The following is a 27593-nucleotide window of genomic DNA, read 5'->3' as shown; positions in this document are numbered from 1 at the left end:
AGTGAGCAAGTTGGGAGCACAGACATACACCTACCATCGAAGTGCACTGCCACAAAAACAATGAAGCTACAAAATGTACATGGACAAAACAAAAATTTTTATTAGCAAACAAGTAAAGATTCATCATCACTGGTATTGTTTTCAGAGAGGGAAGTAGATGACTGTAACATTGGCACTTCCACAGAATGGCAACAAGCTGCATGAACACCCAAAGGCTCCTCCTGGTATGAGTTAGGGCAACATTGGTTTTGTCCATTCACTTGGATATGAACATTCATAGGGCTGTCTGGATAACCAGACTCCCACTTTTTTAAGGGTAATCTACATGGATCTTCACTCAGTGGATGACTTCCACTTAAACTACTGTCCTCTGGGACAGTCCTCCTGGATACTGACCCTCCATGGATCGTTTCTGTAACGCTTTCAGATAAAGGATCTCTGAAAGGCTTTCCTGTATCTGCTTTACTGCACTGCTTAAGCTCTCGGTCAGAGTCAGCACTTAAAGATTTATTGGTGTGTCCAGCCTCAGGCTCTGCGTGTGCTGCTGTGCAAGTATTTGGCTGGAAGGTGCTGGAAGGCGATGGCTCTGTGATTTCAGTCTCTGGCTGCAGGCTGCTACATCCAGCTTCTTGTGGGGCCCTGGCCTGGCCATTGGCGTCGGAGCCGGGTGCTGCTGGGGAAGGGGGAGGGCTCCGAGCAGTCCCAGCAGCACTGCTGATGATGCCATCCCCCAGGGTGGTCTGCGAGGTGCGGGCAGGTGTCAGCAGGGGGATCTGTCCTCTCACCCGGGGCCTGTGGAAGAGCCTGCTCCAGAGGCGGCCCAGGCGCCGGCGGGACGAGCTGCGCCGTGAGGAGTGGCGCCGCATCTGCCTGCGCATGGCCGTGCGGATGTTCTGCAGCACGGAGGCCTGCAACGCACAGGAGAGACCAGCATTGCACACACTGCACAGACTGCTACACCCTCCTCTCCCCATGAATACCTCCACTTTGCCACAATACTCAGACTCCATCCCTGTGCTTGCTTCTTAAATGTGTATTATCTAACAAACTATTGGAGAACACCAAATGCAGCATTCACATTCGCTCAACAGAGAGAGATCATTCTCTCTCCCAGGTTTTTTCCTGGAGAAACTCAGACAGAAGAAGAGAAAACAATTCTTATCCCTACTTGCTGCTCCTGTTGTTTTTGCACATGTGGAATGTGTTAGGAAGATTGTTTACCTGAAGGGAATTGGTAATTGGATTCTGGGGATGGTTGTTTATATTAATTAACCATAACCAATCACTCAAAGCTGTGTTCTGGCTGTCTTGAGACAGTCACAGGTTTTTCTTTAGTATTCTTTGTAGTATAGTATCTCTTTAATATAATATAGTATTAATGGAATATAATATAGTTTAATAAAGCAGTTATTATTTAATATAATAACTAATAATTTATTAGTTATAAGTTATTAATAAAGTTCAGCTTTCTCAATCAATGGAGTCAGATGCCAGCCATTCCCTGCATCAGGGGTTCCCTTCATTCTAAGACCAAAGACAGCTCTGTCTGTACCAGAAGTCTCACAGATTCACAGAATGGTTTAGCTTGCAAGGGACCTTAAAGATCATCTAATTCCAAATTTCCTGATGTGAACATCTCCCACTAGACCAGGTTGCCCCATCCAACCCTGCCTTGAACACTGCCAGGGAAGGGCAGCCACAAATTCTGTTCTTTACAGTGTTTCCTTTATGAGTTTCAGCTACGCTTGTCTGTTCAGGAAGTTAATTTCCCACTGGAGTAACAAACTACAAGTGTTTTATCACATTAGGAACTGTATCTCAGATGGGTACTTCTGAACCATAAAGGAGTTTTCAGAATGACTTAGTGGCCTGCCAGTATAATTTACCTATAAATGAAAACCAATCATTTTGGAAAATAAACAATTTTCCAAAAATCCTGCTAATAGAGACTTTATTTTCTTATCATTTCAGGTGTATTTACAGTATCACCTTCAAAAGCCTTTTTCTTCTATCCACTTTGTGACCTTTCTATCTGTCTCCATTCTACCTTGATGTACAGCAAAAGTGATTCTCACTGCTGCTTCCCAACAAATACATTCAAAATATGTTCAAAATATATATTAAAAATATATAAAAATGTGTTCAAAACTACCCACAGCAAGATCTGTGGCTCTTCAGCTCTGTGTAACACATACACATTTTTATATTTACTTTTTATATTTACATTTTATATTTACTTTTTTTATTTATATTTATTACATTTTTATATTACTTCCATATAATTAGCCACTGAAATACAGTTCCAGATTGATTGTATCTAATTTTAGCAGTTTGGCTGCTGAAATATAAATTGTCTGCATACTTGTGATGCATTGTAGACAGGGAAGTCTTCCACGGGGGGGATGAGTCCTTGTGCAATCAGCTGGCCGTAGGAAGGTGGAGCTTCCCTCCGCACAAACTCCGCCTCCAGCCGTGTCATCTGAGTCTCAAAGGCTCTGGAACACAACACACAGAAAGCATGGAACACAACAGAACACACAGAAAGCATGGAACACAACAGAACACACAGAAAACATGGAACAGAACACACAGAAAGCATGGAACAGAACAGAACACACAGAAAGCATGGAACAGAACACACAGAAAGCATGGAACACAACAGAACACACAGAAAGCATGGAACACAACACACAGAAAGCATGGAACACAACAGAACACACAGAAAACGTGGAACAGAACACACAGAAAGCATGGAACACAACAGAACACACAGAAAACGTGGAACACAACAGAACACAGAAAACATGGAACAGAACACACAGAAAGCATGGAACAGAACAGAACACACAGAAAACATGGAACACAACAGAACACACAGAAAGCATGGAACACAACAGAACACACAGAAAACATGGAACACAACAGAACCACACAGAAAACATGGAACACAACAGAACCACACAAAAAACATGGAACACAACAGAACACACAGAAAGCATGGAACACAGCAGAACACACAGAAAGCATGGAACACAACACACAGAAAACATGGAACACAACAGAACACACAGAAAACATGGAACACAACAGAACCACACAGAAAACATGGAACACAACAGAACCACACAGAAAACACGGAACACAGTAACAGCTTGTCCTGCCTCCCTCACACTAATGTATAAAAGTGTTGCCACCTTTCTCTTCACAGAGAAAAGCAAGAAACAATTCTTCCCAAGAATATTTCTGGGTTTCACATTCTTTGAACCTCAGAGAAAGAAAAAACAATTCTTATCTCATTTACTGCTTCTGTGTTGTTCACAAGTGGAGTGCATTGTGGAAGATTGTTTACCTGAAGGGAATTGATAATTGGTTTCTGGTGTGAGTGCTTTGATTCACTGACCAATTGGATCCAGGTGTGTGTGTTGGGCCTGTCAGCTGACAGTCACGGGTGCTTGGCAGGTTCAGTTTAGATGTAATGTAATATAATATAGAATAATGTAGTATAATAAAGTAATTAATTAGCCTTCTGATAAGATGGAGTCGTCCTCATCACTCCTCTCCTTTGTCAGGGGCAAAAATATCTACTATATAAGAGCACTGCCAAAGGGCTCATGCTAGGAGTAAAACCACATGAAAATCTTATCAGGATGCAAAAATAAACAAAAGGATGAAGATTACAGGGTATAAACATGAATTAATCAAACCAGCAAACTCTCTTGTGCAGTCTCAGGTTGGACACTGTGACAACTGAAATTTTTTCAAGTGGCCAGTAATTGTGCCAGTAACAGCAGTAACTTGTTCAGCTAGGGCCCAAAGGTTATTTTGGAAAAAACATAAAGAACTGGAAACAATCACACAACAGGGCAGCTTGCAGTGCAGAGAGGTTTGCCAGTCCTGCCACAACAGAGGCACTGAAGTTCCCACCTTAGCACAGCAGCTCTTTTGCAGGTCCTTAATCATGCAGATTTGATCAGGAGAGAATGTAAAGCACACTGTTCAAAACACAGTGACAGCAGCACAGCACAGGGCTGGTGCAGGTGAGGAGATGGGAACCAGAAAGTTCCTTATGAATCCTACAAGGCAGAACCCACTTCTCCCAGGCAAAGAAACACACACACTACACCCAGAATGAGGCACACAGAACCAGGGGAAAGGGGCACAGCTTATACCATGGACAACTCCCACTGAGAATAGGCCCCACCACAGCAGGACATTGCTTTAAGCAGAACTGAGACCTGGAGTATTTGGGGAGGGATGAATGGCTGTTCAGATTCAGTGAAGACTTCACTGTAACAGTTCAGCATTCAGTTTTTGGCAGGGGCACAGGGTTTGTTGCAAGGGGATGAGAAGGAAAAGGCAGATGAGGTCACAAACAGGTTCTGCCATACTGCACAATAACCATGTACTTCTCACAGACCACAGAAGAGCTGCTATTTCCACTCACTACTCCCAGAAATCTTCTCTGAGTCTAATGCAGTGAAAACTATTTAGCTGTCATCAGGTCCTTGGATTTGATTTCATAGCATTTTGCGAATTCTCTGGTTAAGAATTGCCTCTCTTTTCCTTTTAACAAAACAGAAAAAACCACCACAGCTATAAAAACATCAACAAAGCAAAACAATTACCTGTACTCCCTGGTCCTCAGAGAATATAATTTAAATGCACAACCCAGTGCTATGACTAGCAGCAAGCCACACACGAGGCTGCCAATGAGGGCAGCTGTGATGACCTTCCTGGGGACGATCACCAGGCAGTTACGCTCATCACTTCCATCCTGGCAGTCCTCTTGCCCATCACAGCGCCAGGTCTCAAAGATGCACAGATTTGTCCCACAGTGGAAATTTCCTGGCTGGCAAGTAAAGCAGTTTTTTTCATCTGAGCCATCTGGACAGTTCTTCTGGTTATTACAGCGGTCAAGTATTGAGTAGCAAAGCCCACTGTTTCCTTCACATGGGTATTCATTCTTCTGGCAAGCAGGACAGTTCTCCTCATCCTTGCCGTTGGGACAATGCCACCAGCCATCACAATGCTGCTTATCTGTGAAACACTCCTCATCACTTCCACAAGGGTGCTCCCAAGGCAGGCAGTACCCTTTCACCTGATACGTTGCATTGAATCCATGGCCAGTGCTCTTGGAGCGGGCATGGTATGAGACAGTGAGCTGGCCCTTGGATGACTCCACACTCACAGAGTGCCTGTTGTTGTGGTGTGAGAATGTCTGCATTAATTTATCACCTCTCTCTCCAATGCCATCATACACCTTCACATAGTCATTGTAGCCCAGCTGCAGGTCGAGCTGCAGCAGCACGTGCCGGTTGTCCTGCGTGTCCACGTACCACGTGCAGCGAAGGTCTGACCTGCTGTGGTCTGCGCGGAACAAGTCTGGGGAAGCAAAAGATCCATAAAAATTCCCCAGCCTTTTGCCACAGGAAAGATCAGGACAATTATCTTCATCAGAACCATCCCCACAGTCTTTAACTGAATTACACCTCAGCTCATTTGGCAAGCATTTGGTGGAGTGCCCTGTGCTGCACTGGAACATTCCTGAGGGGCAGATGCTGGATGGAGGGTCTGTTGGGGGGACAGTGCAATTCTTCTCATCTGAGTTATCACCACACTCATCCATGGAATTACACTTCCAGGTACTGGGAATACACTTCCCATTTGCACAGTGGAATTCATCTGACTGGCACGCAGCCTGACCTATCTTTCCTGTGAAAGAAAAAAAAATCAGTATCAAAAAAAAAACCCACTATCAAAACTTTTGGAACGATCTGATATCACTTTTTAACATCTATACCATGCATGTCACAAGCTAATTAGTCAGGCCAGTGCACTTCAGCAACACAGTTAAAAAGCCACATGTAAATAATATCAGTGTTACCCCACCAATACCTTACAGTCATCAACGGCCCAAGATGCTTGTCAAAAAAAAGTGCTCCTGTCTTGCAAGTTTTGCCACAGAGAGTATGAAGTGAAGCCAACACACACACAAGATTTTACCTCTAATATAAGAAAGGCGAAATCCCTGAGCCTGTCCTGAGCTTGATGCATCTGAGTGAAAAAATATCCACACATGGTCCCTTGCAGAGATGAAAGATGGAGGTATGGAAGATCCACACACTTTGTACTCCTCCCTCTTGGAAGATGGGCCAATCATCAACCAGTCTACTGCACACTTCTGAGAGTCTTCCAAATCAAAGTTCTTGAAGCTGTTCAGAACAAAAGAAAGCACAAGTTACAAAGAGGACATGTATCGGGAGCAAAGGCTAACAGAGAAAGAGACTCCAATATTGGGCCGACTTTCTGCATCAAGCAGTGCTGACATAAAGGTAACAATTCAAAGATAATGAAATACATTCTATATACCACCCTGAGTATACAGAAACAAAGCACATCCCCTAATTTGGAAGAGCACCCCTCTCATAAGCATAAACATCACACCAAAGTAGCTCCAAAAGCTGAAAGAATGAGTCCTCTTTTAGTCAGTCCTTAAACAAAACTGCTTCCTAAAATACAGATATGAGGAAAAGCAAAATTCCAGAATAAATTATACAGAAAATAGATTAATTTCAGCAGTTATTTCCAACTGTACAAGTTATGAAACTAGGGATGACAGGGTTCACCACTGTCTTGGAAAAAGAACAATAGGAAGCAATACAAAGGACACTAAAGGGCTAAGTATGAGAGACAAATCCACTCTGTGAGCCAGGGATGGGCAAGGAGAGACCAAGAAGAGAACAGGGGTGGAAATGGAACCTAAAATCTAACACCATTATGTTTTAATTCAAAGATTAAAATATTCTCTTTCTGGGAGTGCAGTGCAGAGCAAACAAGACTAGAACACAGTCAAATTTCTAACCCTTCTGCTGACACAAGCCAAGTGATTATTCAATAGCAGCTGATCTGGTGCAAAGAGGAGCCCTGTCTGTTTGCAGAACACTGAACACAACTGGATAATAACCCCTTACCTGTGGCTCAGGAACCAGATGTGGTATTTGTTGTCTGATGAAACAGATTGCATTTGTATGCAGCAATCTGCACTGACAATAGCAGATTGCAGACTGCACAGAAAAGCATACTCATTAGGAAAGGGCACACTGTTCAGAACACTTAGAAATGAATTTTGGTCCTTTTTTATGTAACTCAGCTACACCAAATTAACTTGCTAGAAGTTGTGCATATTCCATGCAAATATCTAGACAGAATTTTCAGAAAGGCAGAAAAGGTGTTGCAAAATACAGAACTCTTTCCCTAAATGATTTCTCACAAAATCAAAGACAAATTCTTTGAAAAAGATAATGGAAAGAATTTTCTGATATCAATGTGTATTTACAACAGGCTGTCAATGCCTGCCTGATCTTGACCTTTGAAGCTGAAAGGGAAAGAACAGCAACTATGTAAACTAGCTAATTCATTTAGGCAGGAGACAGCCTACCCACACCTCTAGGTCCTGCCAAATACATTGGCTTAATAACTCTCAAAAAAAAAATGTTATCAGCAAGAGCACGAGAAGATAAGTTAAAATGGAAATTAAGAGATGACAAACAACATATGTGCAAGGACATTCCACCCAGAAATGTCCTTCCTCTTCTTTCTCCCACCAACCTCTGTGTGTCTTCCCAGCTGTGAGGAAATATTCCCACAGCACTTAATTCTTTGCTATAAGCAATCCCATCAAGCTTCTGAAACCAGCATATTTTGCAAGGAAGTTTTAGATGACTGTGCAGCCAAAATAAAAAGATTTAAGTACTCAGCCATTCAAAGATAAACCAGAGCATTTCTGTTACAGGTGCTCTGCATAAAATGTTTTTAATGACCAAGAAGTGAACAGCCACTGCACCATGAAAAGGAATTACCCAAAGCATCAGGGAAGCTATAGGTACTCACACAAAGTTTGTTTGTTATGTGAGATGTGAGCCAGCATTACTGAGCTACCACAGCAGTTTTGCTCTCTGTGACTCATTTTGGCACCACACATCATGTAGGGGTTCTATCATCTCCTTAGAGGATTGTTCATAGGAATTTTTAAATGAAAACTTTTTGACTAAGTGTTAGAAATACCCATATGCCAACAACAGACGTTCTTAAGAAAAGGGAACAGTCACAAAATCAAGAAATGGAAATTGAAAAATGGGGAAGGGGGGGGGAATTACTAAAAATTTTTATTTTTGTATGTTACAAACAAGTTCATTTACTACATCTTTTGGTGCTTTACTTTTGTAGTTATTTTAGATGTACCATAATGACCCTTAGAGATGCCAACAAATTGTTCTCCTATCTTACCCAGCTCCCAGCACTCCCACTGGGTCCCACAGCCACTCATTCTCCTCACTCTGCTGAAAAGAGCTACTTTTGTCTATCAAGTAAATAATTCAGCCACAGCATGGTTACAAAACACAGACTGCACAACCCAAGGGGAGAATGTGCCTACACAATAAGCTGTCTATAACTTACTTTAAAAAGCATTTCTTTCTAGGAGAAAAAGAAAAATATTTAACACTTTCAAGATTCATACCAAGGAATAGTGTAGAAAAGTCAGCCACATGCACATACCTTGTTTACAAACTCCTTTGCAGGTGACAGCAATACTCTCAAGAGGCTGCATTTGTGTACAATTAATACCTTTTACTTGCACCTTAGAAGTCTAGTAATGTACACTGCTAATAAACAGCTTTTTTTGGTAGTGGAAAAGGAGCAACCTTTAGTTCCAGCTTCCAATGCAGAAGCCCAGGCATACAGAGGATAATTGATTTTCCTGAGCATCACTTGTGGATCTCAGATTCAGAGCAGAATCCCACATTTCTTCACTGACAAATCCAAACTTCAGCCACAGAGTACAAGGGTGATGAGGCAGAACAGACTTGCAAGGAACCACTGTGTTTAAAGATTCTCCAAGAACACCATGCCTCTCAGAGATACACAAGCTACTGGAGAAAATGCCTTGCTATTCAAAAAGGGAAATACAGAATATTCACAAGAACAAACGCTGCTACAAAAACAAACATCTTAATCCCAAGTGCCCAGAAGTTTCAAACACAATTTCTCTGTGTATGTTCTAGTTCTAATGTGAAGTTTTATGTGTAATAGATACCAAAGCAGTTAGAGAGTCTCTTCTGCTAAGAGACAAAGCAAAGTCAAAGCAATTACGTTCTCCCTTATGCAAACTAATCAACAGATGTATTTTCAACAAACTTTCCTTTGATTAAGGCATTGTCACTATTTCAGCACCCTTTTAAGTTATACCCCTACTAGAAGCATAATTTTCCTCATTTACATTGATGGTGATTTTACAAGACAAAAGCATTATATACTTGAACAAGCTCTCACCACAACAAAAACACTATCTTCTAAAGAAATATGAAAACAATTTGAATACATATGTTTGCACTTGTAAGTATATAAAATCTGGCTTCACTTCATAATGTATTTGTGACAAGGTTTTGTGTCAGAGGTTTCTGCCATTCTACTCTGACATTAATGATTTATTTTAGCCAAGACTCCTGAATACTACACTCAGCCTCTATTGCTTTACTTCTTTCATCATCTCTAATTAGATCTAGAGCTGCTCTGTTATATCCTCTGAAGAATAACTTAATCCTGCTACCCACAAAACATTTATTTACTCAGCTGAGCTTTGTCAAACTGGAATGCAAATTTTTCTATCAAAAGGATTGAATGGGTATTGGTATACATTGGAAATACAGGACAAAGACTTGTGCTTGTACTGCTTGTAGGACTACACAGCCACTGTACAGTCTTTGGAAAAGTACTCAAGCCTGTAGGAACTGATCTTGAGGGAAGTCCCAGACCTTTTGTATCAAAAATCTACATTTTTTGTGAATGAAAGAAGGAGCGGGAGCCATACTGAAACAGAAAGTGCTCGTGTGTAACATCATCCGTATCTCGTGCAGCACCAGCCAGTGCCACAGTATTTTTAAACACTTTGGACAGGATTTGAGAGGAAAAGCAAAGACAGTTCTGCTCAGTCCCTAATCCTCCCCAGCAAAGCCCTCTGACAGTTCTGCAGGAGTGGAACAGGGACCCAGGGGTGATCCTACCATGCAAACTGCAGGGCACAGGGCGTTAAATAAACTCCATTCCAGCCTTACCCCCTGCAACCCCTGCTCCAGACACCCCCTCCACCCCAGGGCTTCTCTAACAGAGCAAAGCTCCCCTGCCTGGTGATAAATGCACCCTTGGCACCTGGTGATAAAGGGAACAGAACCTGCCTTTCCTCAAGGCTTTTTTTCCTCCCCACAAGCAGAGCACACAGCCCTAGTTCACAGGGCAGGGAGAGGAAAAGCAGTAAAACACTGGTATTTCCAGCACCAGAGCTAGAATGTAAACAAAATGCAACACCCATTACAGAACATCCTTTAAAATGGCCTGGCCTTAGGCTGCTCTCACTGCTACCTGTGGATCTCCAAAACAATACAGGAATATAGCAGGAGACTGGTGTACAAGATCAAAATTATTGGATCAAAATTTGCAGGTTTTGTTTCTCCTGTGTGATGGTGTTCAGGTGAAAACAGGGCTTTTCAGGTGAGGGAAGAGATGAGAATGTTGACTCCATGTTCAGAAGGCTTGATATATTATTCTAAGATATATATATTAGATTAAAACTACACTAAAAGAATAGAAGGAAAAGTTCTCCTCAGAAGGCTGGCTAAGAATAGAAAGGAAAGAATGACAACAAAGGCAGCTGCCTCAGACTCTCTGTCCGAGCCAGCTGACTGTGATTGGCCATTAATTAGAAACAACCACCTGAGACCAATCCCAGATGCACCTGTTGCATTCCACAGCAGCAGATAACCATTGTTTGCATTTTGTTCCTGAGGCCTCTCAGCTTCTCAGGAGGAAAAGACCTAAGAAAGGATTTTTAATGAAAAGATGTCTGTGACACTCCTGAAAGATGTTATTGTCTTGCTCTTGGAATGTCTCTTCCACATTTTTATAGAGAAGTACAACAACAGCCAATGAAACACTGAAAGTATTCAGAATCTGAGGATCAGAACAACCCAGTGTGAACTGAGAAATGCAGCACTAAGTGTTGTTTTTACTGAATTCTGCAGAAATTAGTAAACTCATCTGATTATTTTTCCAGTGAAATGACACTGAAATAGAAGTACCAACAGTAAACAGACCTCCAGAAGTTTACAGGAAATTACTGTATTACTCATACATACCAGTTTTTGCCTATGTACTCACATGAAGTAACAGCCTACCATGGTATCTTCCTATTATCTATTTTTACATTGCTGGAAAATACTCCATTAAACCAGACTACCATAAACACACATTAATAATCTATATACATATGAGAAGAATGTGCTTCCTGCAAAACTAATGCTTAGCAGAGCTTAGTTTTTTGCCATCTGCACTGAAAGGAACAGTAGCAGCTAGGGAAAAAAAAAGTACTTCTATAAATAATGTAGGGAATTCTCCACAACCCTTTCAGTAATTTAGGCACGAGGGACTACAGATTAAAGAAAAAGAAAGCTTTCTTAGTAACTGGGAAAGGACAAACATGGGATGCAAAATCTGAATGAAAGCAATTAGTAAATAAATAAAAAAAGTAAATGTCCAATTTGTCCCTCTCAACTAATTTTAAAATTGGAGAATAAATATTATGGATAGGTCAGTAAAGCACAGTCCCAAAATAAAACCGTTCAACCAATTAAGCAAAAAAAAGTTATTTCTATTTGCCAACTTCTCACAGACAGTGTAGACTGTGAACAACTGATGACTTAATTGGCTCATTAAAAACTCCTGCTTAACCACTGAAGCACAAGGACCTGAAGTCAGGAGAGCTCCATCCCACTCCCAGCTCCCAGGCAGCAGCTAACTGCGTAACCTTAGACAAGACACTGCCTAGCAGGGGCTATTTCTTCAACTAAATGGCTATTGTGAGGTTTTCTCCAATTAATGTCAAGTTCTGAAACACTATGAATTTGGTAAACAGATTGTGAAGCAGTCCCTTTAACTCTTCACACAATTACACACCAGCAAGAATACATGAGCAGGCCTCAATTTTATGCAGAAATTGAAACTCAAATGGTATCTGACAATTGCTTTTTTTCAAAGCCACTGAACTGAAAGCCAATGAAGGTGATCCCCTCACCTCAATTAATAAGAGACAGCTTGAGTGGCTCACTAAGGAGATTGCTTTTCAATACTCTTATCTTGAATTCTGAACATGGAGAACATTTTACTTGCAGTCCCCTAAATTCCAGTAATAAAATAATAAATTTATACTCCACCCACACCAGGGTTAATTACAACCATCAAGTAACAGCAACTGCTAAACAATTTTTTTCATAGCTGTGAGGAAACATAAACCTATAAAGCCTGTAAATGATGGTACAGAGGCAGTTACTGCATATGATGTGTTTATATGATCTGACATGGTTTTATATAATCCTCTGTGAAAAGAAGGACAAAAATAGAGAAAATGGCTGGGAAAATCAAATAGTTTCCAAAACAATAATTAGCAACTGATCAGCTGAATTTAAAGAGATAAAACATAGTCCTGGAAAAGAGTGGCTACAGCTTGTTCACAGTCACAATAGAACCATTCCATCAGACACACAAACCTGAAAGAAAGTATTGAATATACATACAGAGTGGTATAAGCCTAAGGAACATAAACTTCCCGTTCATGGGAGAGCTCCCTCAAGGATTTATAAAAATTAAACTATAAAGCAAAACAATAGGCATGGAAATGTGAGGATATGAAGAAAACACATGAAAGACAGACATTAAGACATAGCTTCTAAAGGAGATGGCCACAGAAGTCAGCATCTTACACACACATGTAGATCTGGTCACTGTTCTACTGAAAGCTGCTGAAAAATAGGTTTATAAAAAATAACCACCAAGTGCAAACAGTTTAGAAAAAAAAATACTTCCAATTGCAATTTTATCCCTTAAAGACTCCTGCTGTATCTCATTTTATATTTCCCTTACATAACACTGCTGTCTTGCTGTCAACGAGAATTCAAGATCAAAGGAAGTGCATACTGAGTAACACAACACAAAGGAGATGGGCTTTTCTGAAACCTTTCAAAATGCAGATGTTAGCACAACAACTGTGTTTGATTTTCCTAGGAAAATGTAAAAAGCTACTCTTATGCCCTTACCAACACATTGTTAGAATAAGAAGCATACCCAACTGGAAAGCAGAAACATGTTTGCATTTGAAACCTCCCAGCCTAGGCAAGTCAGCTCCTTTAACATCCCTGCCATTGCAAGGGCAACAGCCTTGTCAAGGAATCCTCAGATGCTGTAACATTCTGCATTTCATACCTGCAGTGAGTCATTCCAAGCGCATTTATAGTCCCAAACACAACATCACCAGTCCCTGGGATGCAAACACGTTGTTTCTATTGTTTGCATGTGCAGAGGAGAGCAGGTATGGCTGTGCACTCAGTGAGAGGAAACAAACCCATTCAGAAATCTTGCCATTCATATTGCTGTGCACACATCTGAATTGTACACACATTATTACCAGCTGCCACACCTCATTTGTTGTTTCTCCAGCCTGTTACACTCACACTTGCAGAAGAGAGTTCTAATTCTAACTGGACTCTGGGACATTTTCACAGCCTAAACTGCAGCGTTATTCTCCAGAGTCAAGTCCTGTCTCTCATTTGCCTGCTTTCTCAACTTCCAACAATTTCTGCTTTGAAACAAATTCCCCACATCCAATGTAGTGTAATGGGGTTTAAAAGTATGTTTCTATTTATAAATTTCAAATGCTGGCAGGTATTTACTACATGACTTTTGGTGAGTAGTTCCTATTTTGAACCACGGATGCTGGAGCCTTCCTATTTTCCATTTGTGGCAGATTTGTTTTCAATTTCTGAGCATCTGCACTTGAAGAGGTTTTGCAACCCTTTTAAGCAGCTGAGCAAAGAATGAGCAGATGGTGTCAGATGTTTAACAGTGCTAAACCCACCCAAAAAACTTTTCCTAGGTTTTATTTTTTAAGTAAGAAATTCTTGGCTCATGAAGGACCCCACCACTAGCCCAGAGAAATTAGGCACATTCACAGTATGCTCATATTATACCCTAAAGATTCTTCACAAACCATTTGCAGTACATTTTAGTCTTTATTGATGAGCATTTTTCTAGAATTGAGCTGAAATTGTACCACAAATGCTAACTGTTATTTGATTTGTTGGAAATAAATATTAAGCAGAAAAGCATGTATCTTTTGGTAAACAAGTAACAATAAGCAATAATTATCTTCAACTGTCTATTAAGCATAGCACCATTTCAAGACATTGGTGAAAATGCTATTTTTTTCTAAGAATTTTACATGTCCACTGAAGCTGTTGCAGGTTTTATAGCCTTGACCTACTCCTATTTATAAGCAATGAAGGGAAGGGGGACTATATAATGTGAGTAAATATATTGCTGTTTCCCACTCCCTCAAATGTCAGGGCTATATGAAATCTCACACAGGCATTGTGAAGATAAATACATTAAAAGACCACAAGTGACTTCTGTAATCACAGATGTCAGGAGCAGCCTACAGAAACAAACCACAGTGAAGCATTTTTAATTAGAGAGGTGCCCAACCTGGAACCATGTTCCAGGGTAACCAATTTCAGCTCTCTTTGATCAGCCAGTGCCTCTGAACACAGCCTCACATTGGTGTCTCAGGTAAACTCCCATTTTGTTTTGTTTCAGCAAAGCAGTGCTTTACCTCCACAAATATCCAGCCATACCTAATTGTTATCATGTCTCCATGATCTCCTTGGATGTACCAGCTGCAGTTTATGGCTGGAGGGTAGTTGGATGGCCAGGAAGGGCTGTAGATGACTCCCCGTCTCTCTGTGTGCTGTTCCAGCTCTCCACTGCAAGCAGCTGATAATAAAGGGAGAAAAATAATATTATTAATGCTTTGACTAATCAACAATTCATATTAGCTTCAAGAGCTTTCATCAGTTTCTGGAGACTGCAGACATATGAGAGTGAACAGTTTTATCCCCTTACTGCTCTCTTCCCTGCCCTGTTTTTTAATTAAGACACCCACACCAAGTGTAGGTAAGCATAACCTGCATTTCAATGCAGGACCAATCAATAATCCTGTATGAATTTACCACAGGCTACAATCAATATTACTGCATGGATTGCCAAGAGGATGTGATACAGAAATCCTTCTGACCAGCCTCCCAAAGCCTAAGCAGGTCACCCAGCAAGTGAAGAACATTCATATTAACTGTAAAGTAACTAGGAACTCATTTTGTTGTGCCATGTTCCTGGCCATGCTGTTTATTCTCTTAACCACATGAAGAGTTTGTGAGGGTTAAAAAAATATCACCACCCACCACACCCCCACACCTCCCACAAAAAAGTAAACTGCAGTCCAATGTTAAATGTTTTCACTGAACATTACTAAAGTACTCTAAATTCCTTCTGAACCCACATAGATGGGAAAAAATTCAAGACAGGGAAAGGAGCAAACAAGGCCAAATAAAGCTCAGCATTTTCAAAGCACATTTAGTTCTTCCTATGGAAAACAGCAGGCTTTATCAAATACTTTTAATTTGTAATTAAGCAATTCAAAAATGAAAATTAAATGTTCTGAGGACAAGCTGAAAAGCTGTTCTGATAAGAAAACATACTCCAAGCAGATTACAAGAGGGAAAATTCTCTGCAATGCAATAGCTATTCTGAACATTCTCCAAAAATATTATTTAAACTATTTTTAAAACAAATTACTATCTAGAGCATGACTTGTGGACTGCAGCTGAATATTTCATTTTTGAAAGAAGCTTACATTCTTGTAGCTGAAAAATACAGAAAGGGAAAAAAAAGATTGCCTATACATTGTCACCTCATCCACATCCAAATACACTGCATTATAAATGAGAGATTTACAGTATGGCTTGAAATCCAGCCACACAAATACACCGCTTTCAATTCCCAGCTGGGATCAGATTTGGCTGCACTGGAGGGATGGAGGAAGGATACCAGCACAGCTGCTTGGCTGCAGTCAGGTCAGGTGGCAGGGCTGCAGCACATCCCCTCAGGAACCTAGGCTGGCACTGCTCTGTTTGTTCACAGTAAGCACTTCTGAAGTGAGAGCCACAGGAATACAAAAAGCACCAGGTGAGTAACTTACCTGAGGCAAAACATAAAAATGCTATTATTTTTACTCTCCAGGTAGAGCATTGCACTGAAATACAAGTATATAATTCCTACTAGTTTCAAAGGCCAAAAAAACATACAGAATACATAAATACATGAAAACATCTATTTCCAAACAAATATTTTGCAGTAATGAAGTTACAAAAACAAGAACAAGATTTTTGTTATCGCATTTCTAGAACGAGAGCAGCTCCATGCCAGCTGCTGGCAAATACTGAGATGCAGTTGCAATTACAGAATTATAAAAGAAATTTAAGATCCACAGGACTTTCCAACTCCAGTTCTCAGTTTCTTTGGGTCTATAACTGTGCTTCTCCACATACTTGTTACTGCATCAACATATCACAGTAGCAGAGGACCAGGAGCTAGCAAACACATAGAGGAGCTGCAAAGGCTGCATCTCCTGACTGCCAGGTTAACAACACTTCAAAATGGGAAGGAAACAGAAAGTGAAAGAACAAATACAGCAGACAGCACTATCGAGAAGCTTCCAGTGACACCTGTGCAAATATTTCTGCTGTCCTTGTACCATATTATGTTCTGGATTAATATCCCTTATTCATAGTACTTGCAATAAAAAAAAAGAGTTAAAATTACACAAAACTGATTTAGTTTCTATTCTGAGGAAGTCCCACTGACAGGCTGATGGCTCTGCATGAGCACTTCCATTCACACATCCATCAGTGTAGTTAGGGGAGCTATTATTCTCCCAAATACTTGTTTCTCAGTTTTAGGAAGTAATTACAAAGACTGAGCAATAGTTATTTTACTATCCCAGCTTTTCTGAAGTAATATCACTACATATTTTCCTTTGTAATCATTTCCTTATGTAGAGGATCTTCTGTAACATCACAGTTCAGGTCTTCAGTGAGAAATGCTTTTTCTTACTAACACTGCACATCTGATAGAAAAGTGAGGCAAGAAAAAAACAAGTGACAAAAGAAACAGATTCTTCCTTTCACCAGAAGAACTGTAGCTGTGCAAATCTAAGGCCATAGCAAGGAAAGGGCTGCACTAACACTAAATGCCATTTTTGGCAGCTCATCTGACAATGGCTATTGTTGCCAATACTTTACCACGGCCTTAGCCCCTCTGACACATATCAAGCTTTTCAGACTTGTCCTACTCAAAATCAAAAGGACAATTGCTTAGCTCTTGCAAAGGGTCCTGATTTGAATGGACCACAAATCTGAATTAATATCTGTTTTGGCTTAAGACAATTTAAAAGAGAAGCATCTGGGTCTAGCTATCTCCCTCAGGGATCGAAATAAGTAATGAATGTAAGCAGATTAAGTGAGAAAACAGCCCTTTACTAAAAAGCAGAATAGCAACAGTCAGAAACTGTGGCTGAGACAGTTTAGTCAGAGACAGAGAAACAGAGAACTTTCCCAGGCATCGTCCTGGGGAAGTTGTGGGAAGCTCAAAGAAAAGAATTAAAATAATTCTTATCTCAAGTCTGTACACCTGGTGTTTGTGAACATGTGGAATGTTGTATGTGATGTTTATGGACAACTAGGTGTTGTTCCTAATTAAACCAATTGTGAGAGGGGTGTTGTTTGAGAACCAGTCAGGTTTTGGGTGAACAATCCTGCCTATAAATATCTGAAGTTCCTACTAAAGTTTCACTTCGCGCCTCCTGAGTTTTAGAGTCAATGCCGTTGCTTCTCACCGTTCCTAATCCAACGACGACAAGAAACAACAGCAAATAACGACTGAATACAAAACTGCTCAACCCTGTGGACTCCCCAAAACAAAAAGAGACCCCAAACAAAAACTGCCAAGCACAGCCCCCAAGGTGTGCATGCAGTCAAAGGACAAACGGGAAATGGTGTCAGTCGTTTCTCCACCGCCCCGCTCCGTTCTCTTATCTCTCACTGGGCTTATCTCCTGTGGGCTGGAGCCCTGCCTGAAGTTCTGTGGGTTCAGGGCTGCCAGCTCACGGAGGGCACCTGTGCTGCTGGAGGCAGGGGCAGTCAGAGGGCGGCCGGGCAGGATGCTCGGCCGGCAGCGGCTGGAACGGGCGGCAGCGCCCTGTCCTCCCGGGGTCCCGAAACTGCGGGGAGGGGACAGACCGACAGACACCGGGGCTGGAAATGGCTGATGGCTGCTGCTGCCTCTCAGAAGTCACCGAGCTTGGGGCTAGAAACGGCGTCGCTGCAGCTTCCCTTATCTCCGAGCCCGCCACCATGAGGGGCAGAGAGGCTGCTCGGGCAGCTCTTGAACAATGCGCCAAAGCAAACTCGCACACACCATTCACAGACACACAAACTGGCACACACCACACACAGACACACACACACCGCTCACAGACACACAAAATCATACACACCACTCACAGACACACAAACTAGCACACAACACACTCAAAGACACACAAACCACTCACGGACACACACACATGCAGACACACACAAACTAGCACACACCACACACAGACACACACCCACACTCACAGACACACACACCACACAAAAACACACGAACTCACACACAGCACAGTCACAGACACACACAAGCATTCACAGACACACAAACTAGCACACACCACACTCACAGACACACAAACTCAACAAAGCACTCAAAGACACAGAAGCTCACACACACCACACACACACACACACTACTCACACACAGCCCGCTCCTGGCCAGGGACCCTCCGAGATACAGGAAGGATTTCTGGGCACAGATGATTATGGGGTACACGGTCATTATAAAAGACACCAAGACAGTATTGCCAAAACTTAATTACGCTGTTTTAACAACACATCCACGGTCCCCTAAACCTGTTGGAGCAAACTGGGGACACACACATACACCCCTCCCAAAACCACTGCAGTGTTTACCCAAACCTCACGTAATTGCCTCCTGTTTTTGGTGTCTTTTTCCCCACCAATGCTCATTACTACAGGCTTTGCAAGCATCAATTGATCTCCTCCTAAAGCAGCCCCTGCCCCTCCACTCCTTGTGCACTGACTGCTGCAAGGAAGAAAAGGTGAAATATCCCAGCACAGCTTTCAGCAGCTCTTTTTCCACACACTTAAATTTTGAAAGAAATACCTTTACTAAACACAGCCTTCAGTGCTAACAACAAAACGGTAAAACCACACAAGGGCAGAATTTATACTGTTGGAGCTTCATAATTAATAAAAGGGTCCCAATTCCCTCCTCAGCTCCTGGCCATGAAGTCTGCAAAATCACACACGTGCCTAAGTACTGTGTTAATAAATACTTAGGGCTTCAGCATGACACTGTGATTCCTTCAGGAAAACAAACAAAGGCCTGCTCAAATTGCCAAAACATCTAAAGGAAAGGGAAGTTCCTAAATAGAAAGGCACAGTCCTGGATTCTGTAGACCTTATCATCAGTTACAACACAAAAGAATAGTGATAACACTTTTTCAACAATTCAGTGTCTTTCCACAGCCTTTCTGCACAAACCTAGAAGAAAAGTGAAATCCCAATTCACTAAAAACTCCAAACTGCTTAAATTTCCCACTGCTTAAATTTAGCTTACTGAAGAAACATAAAAATACAAATTCCTGGACTGTCCAACCAACCCACCAAAAACTTTACTGAGATGGTGTTTTTAAAAAAAACATAAATTATGAAATAATTAACAATAATAAATCTTCCACAGTTAAAAAAAACCCTAAACAACAACAACAACTAAACAAGCAAAGAAAAAGAAAACCCCAAACTTAAACAAATGCCAGAAGAGATTTGAGTTCAGAGAGTTTCTGTCAAGAGGATATAAATCTTAATGAGGGCATAAATCTTAATGAGGCTTTCTGTAACAATCAAATGGATTTCTTCTACTGTAAACAGCAGTAGATTCCCTCTGCCAGTTAAGTATGCCACAAATACGTACAATGACATTTCCAAAATCTTTACATTAATAATATTACTCTTATTTTTGCAAGAGTAACTGTAATGAAACATACATTAAGCTTCAGCAAAGGACAGAACTGAGGGTACTATGCTGTGCTGGAATACATTTTCAGACAATCCCAGACAAAAATAAATCCTGCAGCTTCACATTCTTCTGCACCAGTCACAAGGAACACATCCCAACCATCTGCTCCAGGATAAAGGATGTTTTGCACTTGCCACAGGAACCTCCTCTCAAACCCAAATTCTTGGCAATACACATTTCCTCAAGTAGCTCTCAGTGTCAGCAGGAAACTCTCCCCAAGTTCTCACAATGCTCCCTCAAAGGGGGCTTGCACACGTGGTTTAATGCAGATCCCTTATGCCTGTGGAAAAAGAAGATTTCAGGCTCCCCTTTGCTTTGCCCAGGCTCCAGCTGACTTTTTCTGTCCCTGATCAGAGCCAGTGAAGGCAGAGTCCAAGGGTTCCACCTACAGATGTGACAAACCCTGAGCTCACACTGCTCCATCAACAGGCCCACCTGGCTTGGTGTGAGCACAGGTCAGAGAAGCTGCACAGGGATGGATCCCTCTGGTGCAATGACCTTTGATGATCATTTTCATCCCTCTCCTGCAATGACCTTTGTGGATCATTTTCATCCCAAGCTCCAGTTACACCATTAGGAGACAAACTAACTCAAAACTGTATGAAGACATGAAAACATGAAGGCTACAGTACTCTGAGGTTTGCAGCATACTTGAGGAATAAAAGCCAGATGTTACAACTCTATTTCTAGTGAAAAGAAAGTGTTAAAAAGCAGCAGAGCCAACTGGAAGAAGCTCTACATATTTTAGGCTGGGGCAGTGTCACCAGTCCAAGTAAGCAACAACAGTAAGTAACTGTGTAATTACTTAATTTACATTCTGTAAACTCATGCATCATACACCAAACAGATGCCAAACTCCATCAAAAGCTAAAGAACCATCCAGGCAGAACATACAGGACATAAGTGACACTCTGTACTTTTTCCAGTGAAAGAATGGAAAACACTGTCTTGCAAACAACATGTCCTGCATGGCTTGTCCACACTTCCTCTAAGGCTTAATTTAAGCAGGTTACCTAATCATAAAATTACTACCTTCTCCTGATTTAAACCTTCTCTCAACCCCCAATTTTGACTTGAACACTCAAGCTCCAATATTATTCAATCTACTGTCCTAGAATTATTTTTCTGTTCTCCAATATTCTTTCCTCCCATCTCCCTTATTTGCCATTTTCAGTTTTAATATGAGTTGCAGCCTCTCTGGGAATAAAGTACATCTACACATATGACAGTGGATTGACAATCACAAGAAGGTTTTATCACTGAGAAGACCCTGACTGCAATGTTCCCATAATATCACTAAGTCACAGCACTGCTAGAGAGAAGGAAATTACACTAAGTGCTGTGATTCTGGTTAAATTTCCACACTGACATTCATGAGACATTTTTAATATTCTTGTTTTAGCTTCTTCAGGAATGAGCCACTCTCCCTGACTTGGTGCTCCCAGGCAGACTTCCCAGACACAGTTTTCCTCTAAACATAGCCAGCACTACAACGTCAGCCTCAAGCTTACAATTTTTATCTATCACTGACAATGATGCAGTCCATAATCCTGTTGTGGTTTAAACCCAAGTGGAAGATAAACCCCATAGCCACTCCTGTCCTCCAGCCCTCAGGTGAGAGAGATGAAACACAGATTAGGGGTTGAGATAACAATTTACTGTTACTGGAACAATTCACAATTTAACAGCAACCAGATGAGAGAACAATCAGTGACAGTGACACCACCGATGACAGCAGCACCACCAATGACAGCAGCGTGTGACAGAGGGTGATGGCCAAAGCCCTTGGAGCCTGACAGGGACAGGGTGGCCAGAACACAGGGACAGGGCCAGGAGTGACCAGAACACAGGGACAGGAGTGACCAGAGCACAGGGACAGGAGTGACCAGAACACAGGGACAGGGACAGAGTGACCAGAGCACAGGGACAGGGCCAGGAGTGACCAGAACACAGGGACAGGGCCAGAGTGACCAGAGCACAGGGACAGGAGTGACCAGAGCACAGGGACAGGGACAGAGTGACCAGAACAGTGGCGTGGCCTCCGCATGGCACCTTGGCCTTGTCCCCCCACCGACAGCCCTGGCACAGGGACAGCCACCCAAGCCTTGGGGACAGCGGGACAGAGATCCTTCACTTTGGCTGACACCGGGACAAAGCCCAGGAAGACCTGAAGTCCTAAACTTCCGAAGATGTCATCGTTAGTCTGTCTCAAACAAATGTCATTTAAAAAGTCACTCTTTCAACATCTCTCTGCATGAGGAAGAAACAGTAACAGCTCAAATGAACAGGAAATAGAGGTAAGGAAAGTATGTCTTACCTAATGAGGTAACAGCACTTTCTATTTTCCCAGTCAGGAAGAGATTCACTGTGTAAAGACAGAAAAACAATGTTCAGACAAATTCTAGCAGCACAGGGTGGCAGTCAATAGTTAACCATTCCTGGGGTGTTAGCACAAATGCATTCCAGTTTCCCAAGAAGAACTTTGCTTATCTGCACAGGCAAGTCGTGTAATCAACTGTTATCCTTCACTGTAGCTAAAACAAGTCAATACACAGTGGAAGTTTAGTATCTCTGAAACAGCTACCAAAAGAAACAACTGCCAATCTATTTTAAATTATCTCCCATAGGATTCATTTTAATTGCAGAACACAGAAGAACAATCACATTAAAACGCCATTATTATCCTTAAATACTTCTCTGAATACAGCAAAGTTTGCTCCCCCCAGGTAAATGTCACCTTGAAAATCAGCTGCTCAAGCTAACATGATTGCCTTGACTAAGCAAAAGCAATGAAGTTTTCAACAAGGTCCACTAATACAATCAAAACAGGATGAGGCAGTACTTGCAATACATATCTGACTTGCAAATTAAGTTCCAAAGACTCTTCACTTTCTCAAGTCTCCTCTCACAGTGTATACCATTAAAGTGATCTGGAAAGAGTAGTTATTGCCAAAGAAAATGTGTCCTGTGTCATTGTTGCTCCAGAAGTCAGCATTAACATGTAGTTCCCTTTTAATTTCCCCACACAGCGTGTCCCACTGACCGCTCTCATTTCAGCAGTAATCTGTAATCTACAAAAATAGCCTTTAGTAAAATGACAAATGCTTAAAAAAATTAGAAAGGTTTAAAATGTTACCAAAAACTTCATTTACAACATCCCAGCCTGAGAACTCACTTTGGCTTTATTTTGCACATGTTAAGTCCTAAATCTTTTAACAGGCAATCTCTTGGCAAGAATTTAGTTAAAAACATCATTTAAACACCAACAATAGGAGAAGAGAGGAAGAGAAACCATCCCTGTTCTAAACAGTCATTTAGGAAGCAGCTGACAATTAACACTATTTATGGCTCAGAGGGGGCCCCCATTGTCTTCAAACTGTCCAAACACATCCCTAAACAATGACCCTTGCCCTACCTTCTGTTATAACTTAAACCGGTACAAGAAGTACTAAAGGGGTAGAAATAAAAAACAATCCCTCAGCTCCCCAGTTCAGGCCCAGTCACATTTTTCAGTCACCACCACACTGCAGCAGCCCAGGTGCCTACAGCTGTCCCTCCATGGTTCATATCTGGCTATCCAGTTTGGATTTTCTCCTTTTGGGAGGACCTCAGAGCTCAGGATGAGGTCAGGCCCTACAAAACAGAGAGAAGGACTGCTCCTGGGGCCACTCATCACAGACTTCAGGGCTCTATCCCAGGGACAAGTGACCTGCCCCTCCTTCTAAGTCTTGGGACTGAGCTTTTAGGAATACACAAAACCAGGAATGGCAGTCTATGTAATGCTACAGCTTGAGGAGAAACACACCTGAGCCACAGACTTGTGTTAATAAGCATTATTATGATGTTCAAAGGACCTTAACAGCACTGGTTTTATTACATAATTAGCTAACATCTGTAACATTTGTTATATGACAATAACAGTGTGCCATGTCATTATTTCCTCTTTCACAGAGCTGGTTTGCTCTGTTAGGTGAGTAAGAGTACCTAGGAGCAAAAATCCTGTCCTGTACCAGGAAACAACAGCCCTGTTAACTCTGGCCAACAGCACATCCGTTTGTGACAAACTCAGGATCACAGCAGCAACAGCAACACAACATTTCCTCATCCAGCATTAAAGTGCCACTACTTCTGTAACCATAGTAATATAGTCCTAAAGACTGAGATGAAATTAATCCATGATTGTGTCACAAATTTATATTCATGAGAAGTCAAATACTTGGTTTTGCTCCAGAGAAAGTACAGGAATATACTCTGCATAACTAATATCAGCACAACTGAAAGGAGGGTTTGAAGATACAATGTATGGAAGAGTCTGGGTCTGTACTGCCACTGGAATCTTTCTTTATGTTTCCCACCTGAACACTCCCAACAGCCATAAGAGAAACAAGCTCTGAAGCAGAGGTTTCCTCACACGGCTTAGAAGAGGCCCCTCTGCCCTTTAAATGGAAATAAGTAGGATAAAGACAAGGGGCATAACAGAGTAGAATCAGCCAACTCAGAGCTGCATTACAGAGGACTTTTAAACAGAGAGCCCCAGCTTACTACCACAAATGCAGTGGTAAATACAGGCAGCTTGCACACCACACCTGGCAGATACCTAAGAGAACACCCAAAAATACTCCTTTATCTCTGCAAAAAAACTTTTATTGGCTGCAGTTGCAAGTTCTTCAAGAAGTCAGCAAAAATAGCTCTTTAAAATAAAATCCAAGTCTCACACCAGGTATTTTCCCAAGCAACTGAATGTTTACAGTTTCCAATACCCATTTTGTTCACTCAAGACCATGAAATCAAACCACAGGAGCACTGTTAAACCAGCACCCAGCTCTCAAAACTGGCAGAGGCCTGTAAGAAAGAACAGCCATTCCCTGCTGATTTTCTTGTCTCTTGTCAAAATAAAACAGGTGAGACACTCAAGTATTAGAAAGTTTCCTAGATGCCCTTTTTTTTTTCAACTGTTGAGCAGTTATGGGAAAGCCAGAAAAAAATCCCTGAAGTGGTTCAGTAGGCTTGAACCCCATGTAGGAAAGTTACTGTGCCATTCATGTGGATTGCTAAATAATTCTCAGGGTGAGGTTTTCAGCTTGGAAAGTGGCTGTTTAGATGAAAAGGGAAATTTACATCTTGGCACCTCCAAAACCAAATGACAGCTACCAGGCTTTCCCTACAGCCAGAAGGAGAGACTTCAGTTTCACTGATTCCTTCTTATTTGGTAACTTTCTATGTCCTCCAGAATTTCTCAAGAATGATAAACAGAATGGCTTCACAAAAGAGCAGTTGAAACAAACCCAGTTCCAGCCTTTGGAGCAGCAGTTTACAGATGAGGTCACACAGCAATGGTCAGTGCATTGATACAGACACCAAACACCCACACACAGCCCGTGGGAAAACAAGGAAAGCATGGCAAGGACCAAAAACAAGGATGAAAGGAAAGGACAGACAAGCAGGAAGTAAAACATAAAAATAGTTAAAGTAGCAGCATTAAATTCTTATGGGTTCACTAAAGCAAAATACCTTACAAGCTTCCCACCTCTCATGTTTCTCAACTTCCACTACTGTCAGTTGTGCAAGGAATAGGAATAAAACATTCCAGCTGAAAAGAAGAGCCAGACAGTGAAATTCTAGAAGTCATAGAAAGCAGAAATCTACTAAACTTTCAGCCTGACATCACCCACACCTAAACACAAGAAGTGTTCTCACTTCAGCTCTGGAGTTTACATAACCTTTTATTATCTCATTAGTCATTTTAACAATAACCATGCTATTTATGTCAACTAGTAACAGGCTTAAGAAAGGTCTGACTGGGCCACAAAAAAAAAACCTAAATAAAATTTTTTAAAATCCAAAACATCCCCCAAAAAACAGTAAGAAATTCAGAGATAGAGGGAAAATAGGTATCTTTCTCTAACTTTAAATAAGAAGTGCAGTAGATATTATCCTCATGCTGTGCACATCTCTGAAATCCTGTTAAGACTCTGCAAAAAAGAAGAGTTGTGCGACCTGGATGTTCAAAGTGTTTTATAGTTTAGCTAGCTTTTTACATTGCACTTACGTTAATTAAACTAGATACATTTGAAATAACCACAGCAACCTTTAAACTTCAACTTCCTACATTTTTCTAGGTAAGTGCTGATGTTAAGGAAGTGCTTAAGGAAGCGCTGATGTTAAGAAAGCACTTTTACACAAACAAGCAGTCTGGTTTACAGAACAAGCAGTCTGGCCACAAGATATCCCTTTCTGATCCTTTGCACAACAAATAGTAACTGTCACTCGGGATTATTAAAAATTAACTCTAATCCACTTCATTAGCACAGAGATGTGAGTTAAAGCATTCTGCATCAAGGAGCTGTGCCAGTTTACCAAGTGAGTGTGGAGGGCTCAGCAGAGCTCTGCTCAGCTGCTCCTGATGCGCTGCCCCACCAGGATGCCCTGGCAGAGTTAAGGCAGCTCTAGCAGCTCCTAACTTCTCGTGTCCCTGTTAAACACGCCGGGCCTGCCGTTCGCTGCTTCTTGTCACAGCCAGGCGCCGACGCTTCTGCCGAACAAAAACCATGCCCTGCCTGAACGGGCTGACAGACTGGAAAGCAGCGATACGCTTCATCACGTTGCCATAAATTAACACCTGCTGAGAAGCAGAGCGGAAAGCAACGGCTTCAAGCAGAAGGGAGGGAAGAGAGCAGAATATGGCAGAGACACGGAGGGAGAGGAAACGTTTCTTCCTGCTGCCACTCAAAAGAAGCGCCGGGCAGTCCCTGGCCAAGCCCGCACCGCACTCCGCACAAGCTCACAGTCCACGGAAGAACCGCTGATGCCTCCTAAACTTTTTTTTTTTTTTTTATTCAGGGCTATACGAGGTTATGGCAGCGCTTCCAGAGCCAAGGGCAAGGCGATGGGTTCCGCTGGATCCGGCAGCGCTCTGCGCGGCCCCACACGGCCGGGCACGGCAGCCCGAGCGGCGCTGAGCGAGCGGGGCCGCGCCGGCCCGGGGCCCGTTCGGAAGCGGTGACGGGAGGGGGCTCGGCCGGCACCATTCGGGCGGTGCAGCCTCGTCCCATCCCGCGCCCCACGGGCACTTCCCGCAGGGGAGGAGGGGGCCCAGCGGTCCCCAGAGCCGGTGCCCGGACGTGCCCCGCCGCCAGGGAGCGGCCGGGCCGCACTCACCCAGGCAGATGGCAGTGAGCGGCGCCAGCGCGCCCTGACGGAGCTCCGCGGCCGCTGCCTTCTCCATGGCGGGTCGCTGTCGCCTGCCCTTCAGCGCGGGGGGAACCGCGGCGGCTCCGCGCCCGCCGAGCCGCTACGCCGAGCCGCAGGAGTCCTCGGCGGCGCCGCCGGCCCGCGGTGCCCCCGCCCGCCGGGGAGCCGGGAGCGGAGCGGGCGGCCGGCGCGGCCCCATGGCCGGCCCGCGCTGCCGCTCCGGGGCAGGTGGCACAGAACAGACCCGACCGCAGCGCCGCCGCCGCTGC

The 27593-nt window shown here is 42.5% G+C and overlaps 1 protein-coding gene across 1 annotated transcript; it reads right to left on the bottom strand.

Moving 5' to 3' along the window:
- Positions 1–76: 76 nt before the first annotated feature.
- LRP3 (LDL receptor related protein 3) lies at positions 77–27571 on the bottom strand. Its single transcript, XM_064723008.1, has 7 exons — positions 27292–27571; positions 22451–22498; positions 14736–14874; positions 6004–6212; positions 4626–5712; positions 2363–2495; positions 77–908 (listed from the first exon to the last, which is right to left on the bottom strand). Exons 1-7 carry the CDS (start codon positions 27356–27358, stop codon positions 102–104), a joined length of 2490 nt encoding a protein of 829 aa, XP_064579078.1. The 5' UTR covers positions 27359–27571; the 3' UTR covers positions 77–101.
- Positions 27572–27593: the final 22 nt, after the last annotated feature.

Source organism: Zonotrichia leucophrys, chromosome 11 (assembly GCF_028769735.1).
Source record: "Zonotrichia leucophrys gambelii isolate GWCS_2022_RI chromosome 11, RI_Zleu_2.0, whole genome shotgun sequence".
NCBI lineage: Eukaryota > Metazoa > Chordata > Aves > Passeriformes > Passerellidae > Zonotrichia > Zonotrichia leucophrys.
The sequence above is the reverse complement of the archived record's forward strand: the minus strand, read 5'-3'. Positions and strand labels throughout refer to the sequence as shown.

Bases quoted from the DNA above. Each gene is read 5' to 3' on its own strand.
- LRP3 (XM_064723008.1), bottom strand. From the start codon at position 27,358: ATGGAGAAGGCAGCGGCCGCGGAGCTCCGTCAGGGCGCGCTGGCGCCG. The intron at 5,713-6,003 runs GTAAAATCTTGT...TTTCTTTCACAG, and splicing joins TCGCCTTTCTTATATTAGAG to GAAAGATAGGTCAGGCTGCG. The intron at 2,496-4,625 runs GTAATTGTTTTG...GTTGTGTTCCAG, and splicing joins CTGAGGACCAGGGAGTACAG to AGCCTTTGAGACTCAGATGA.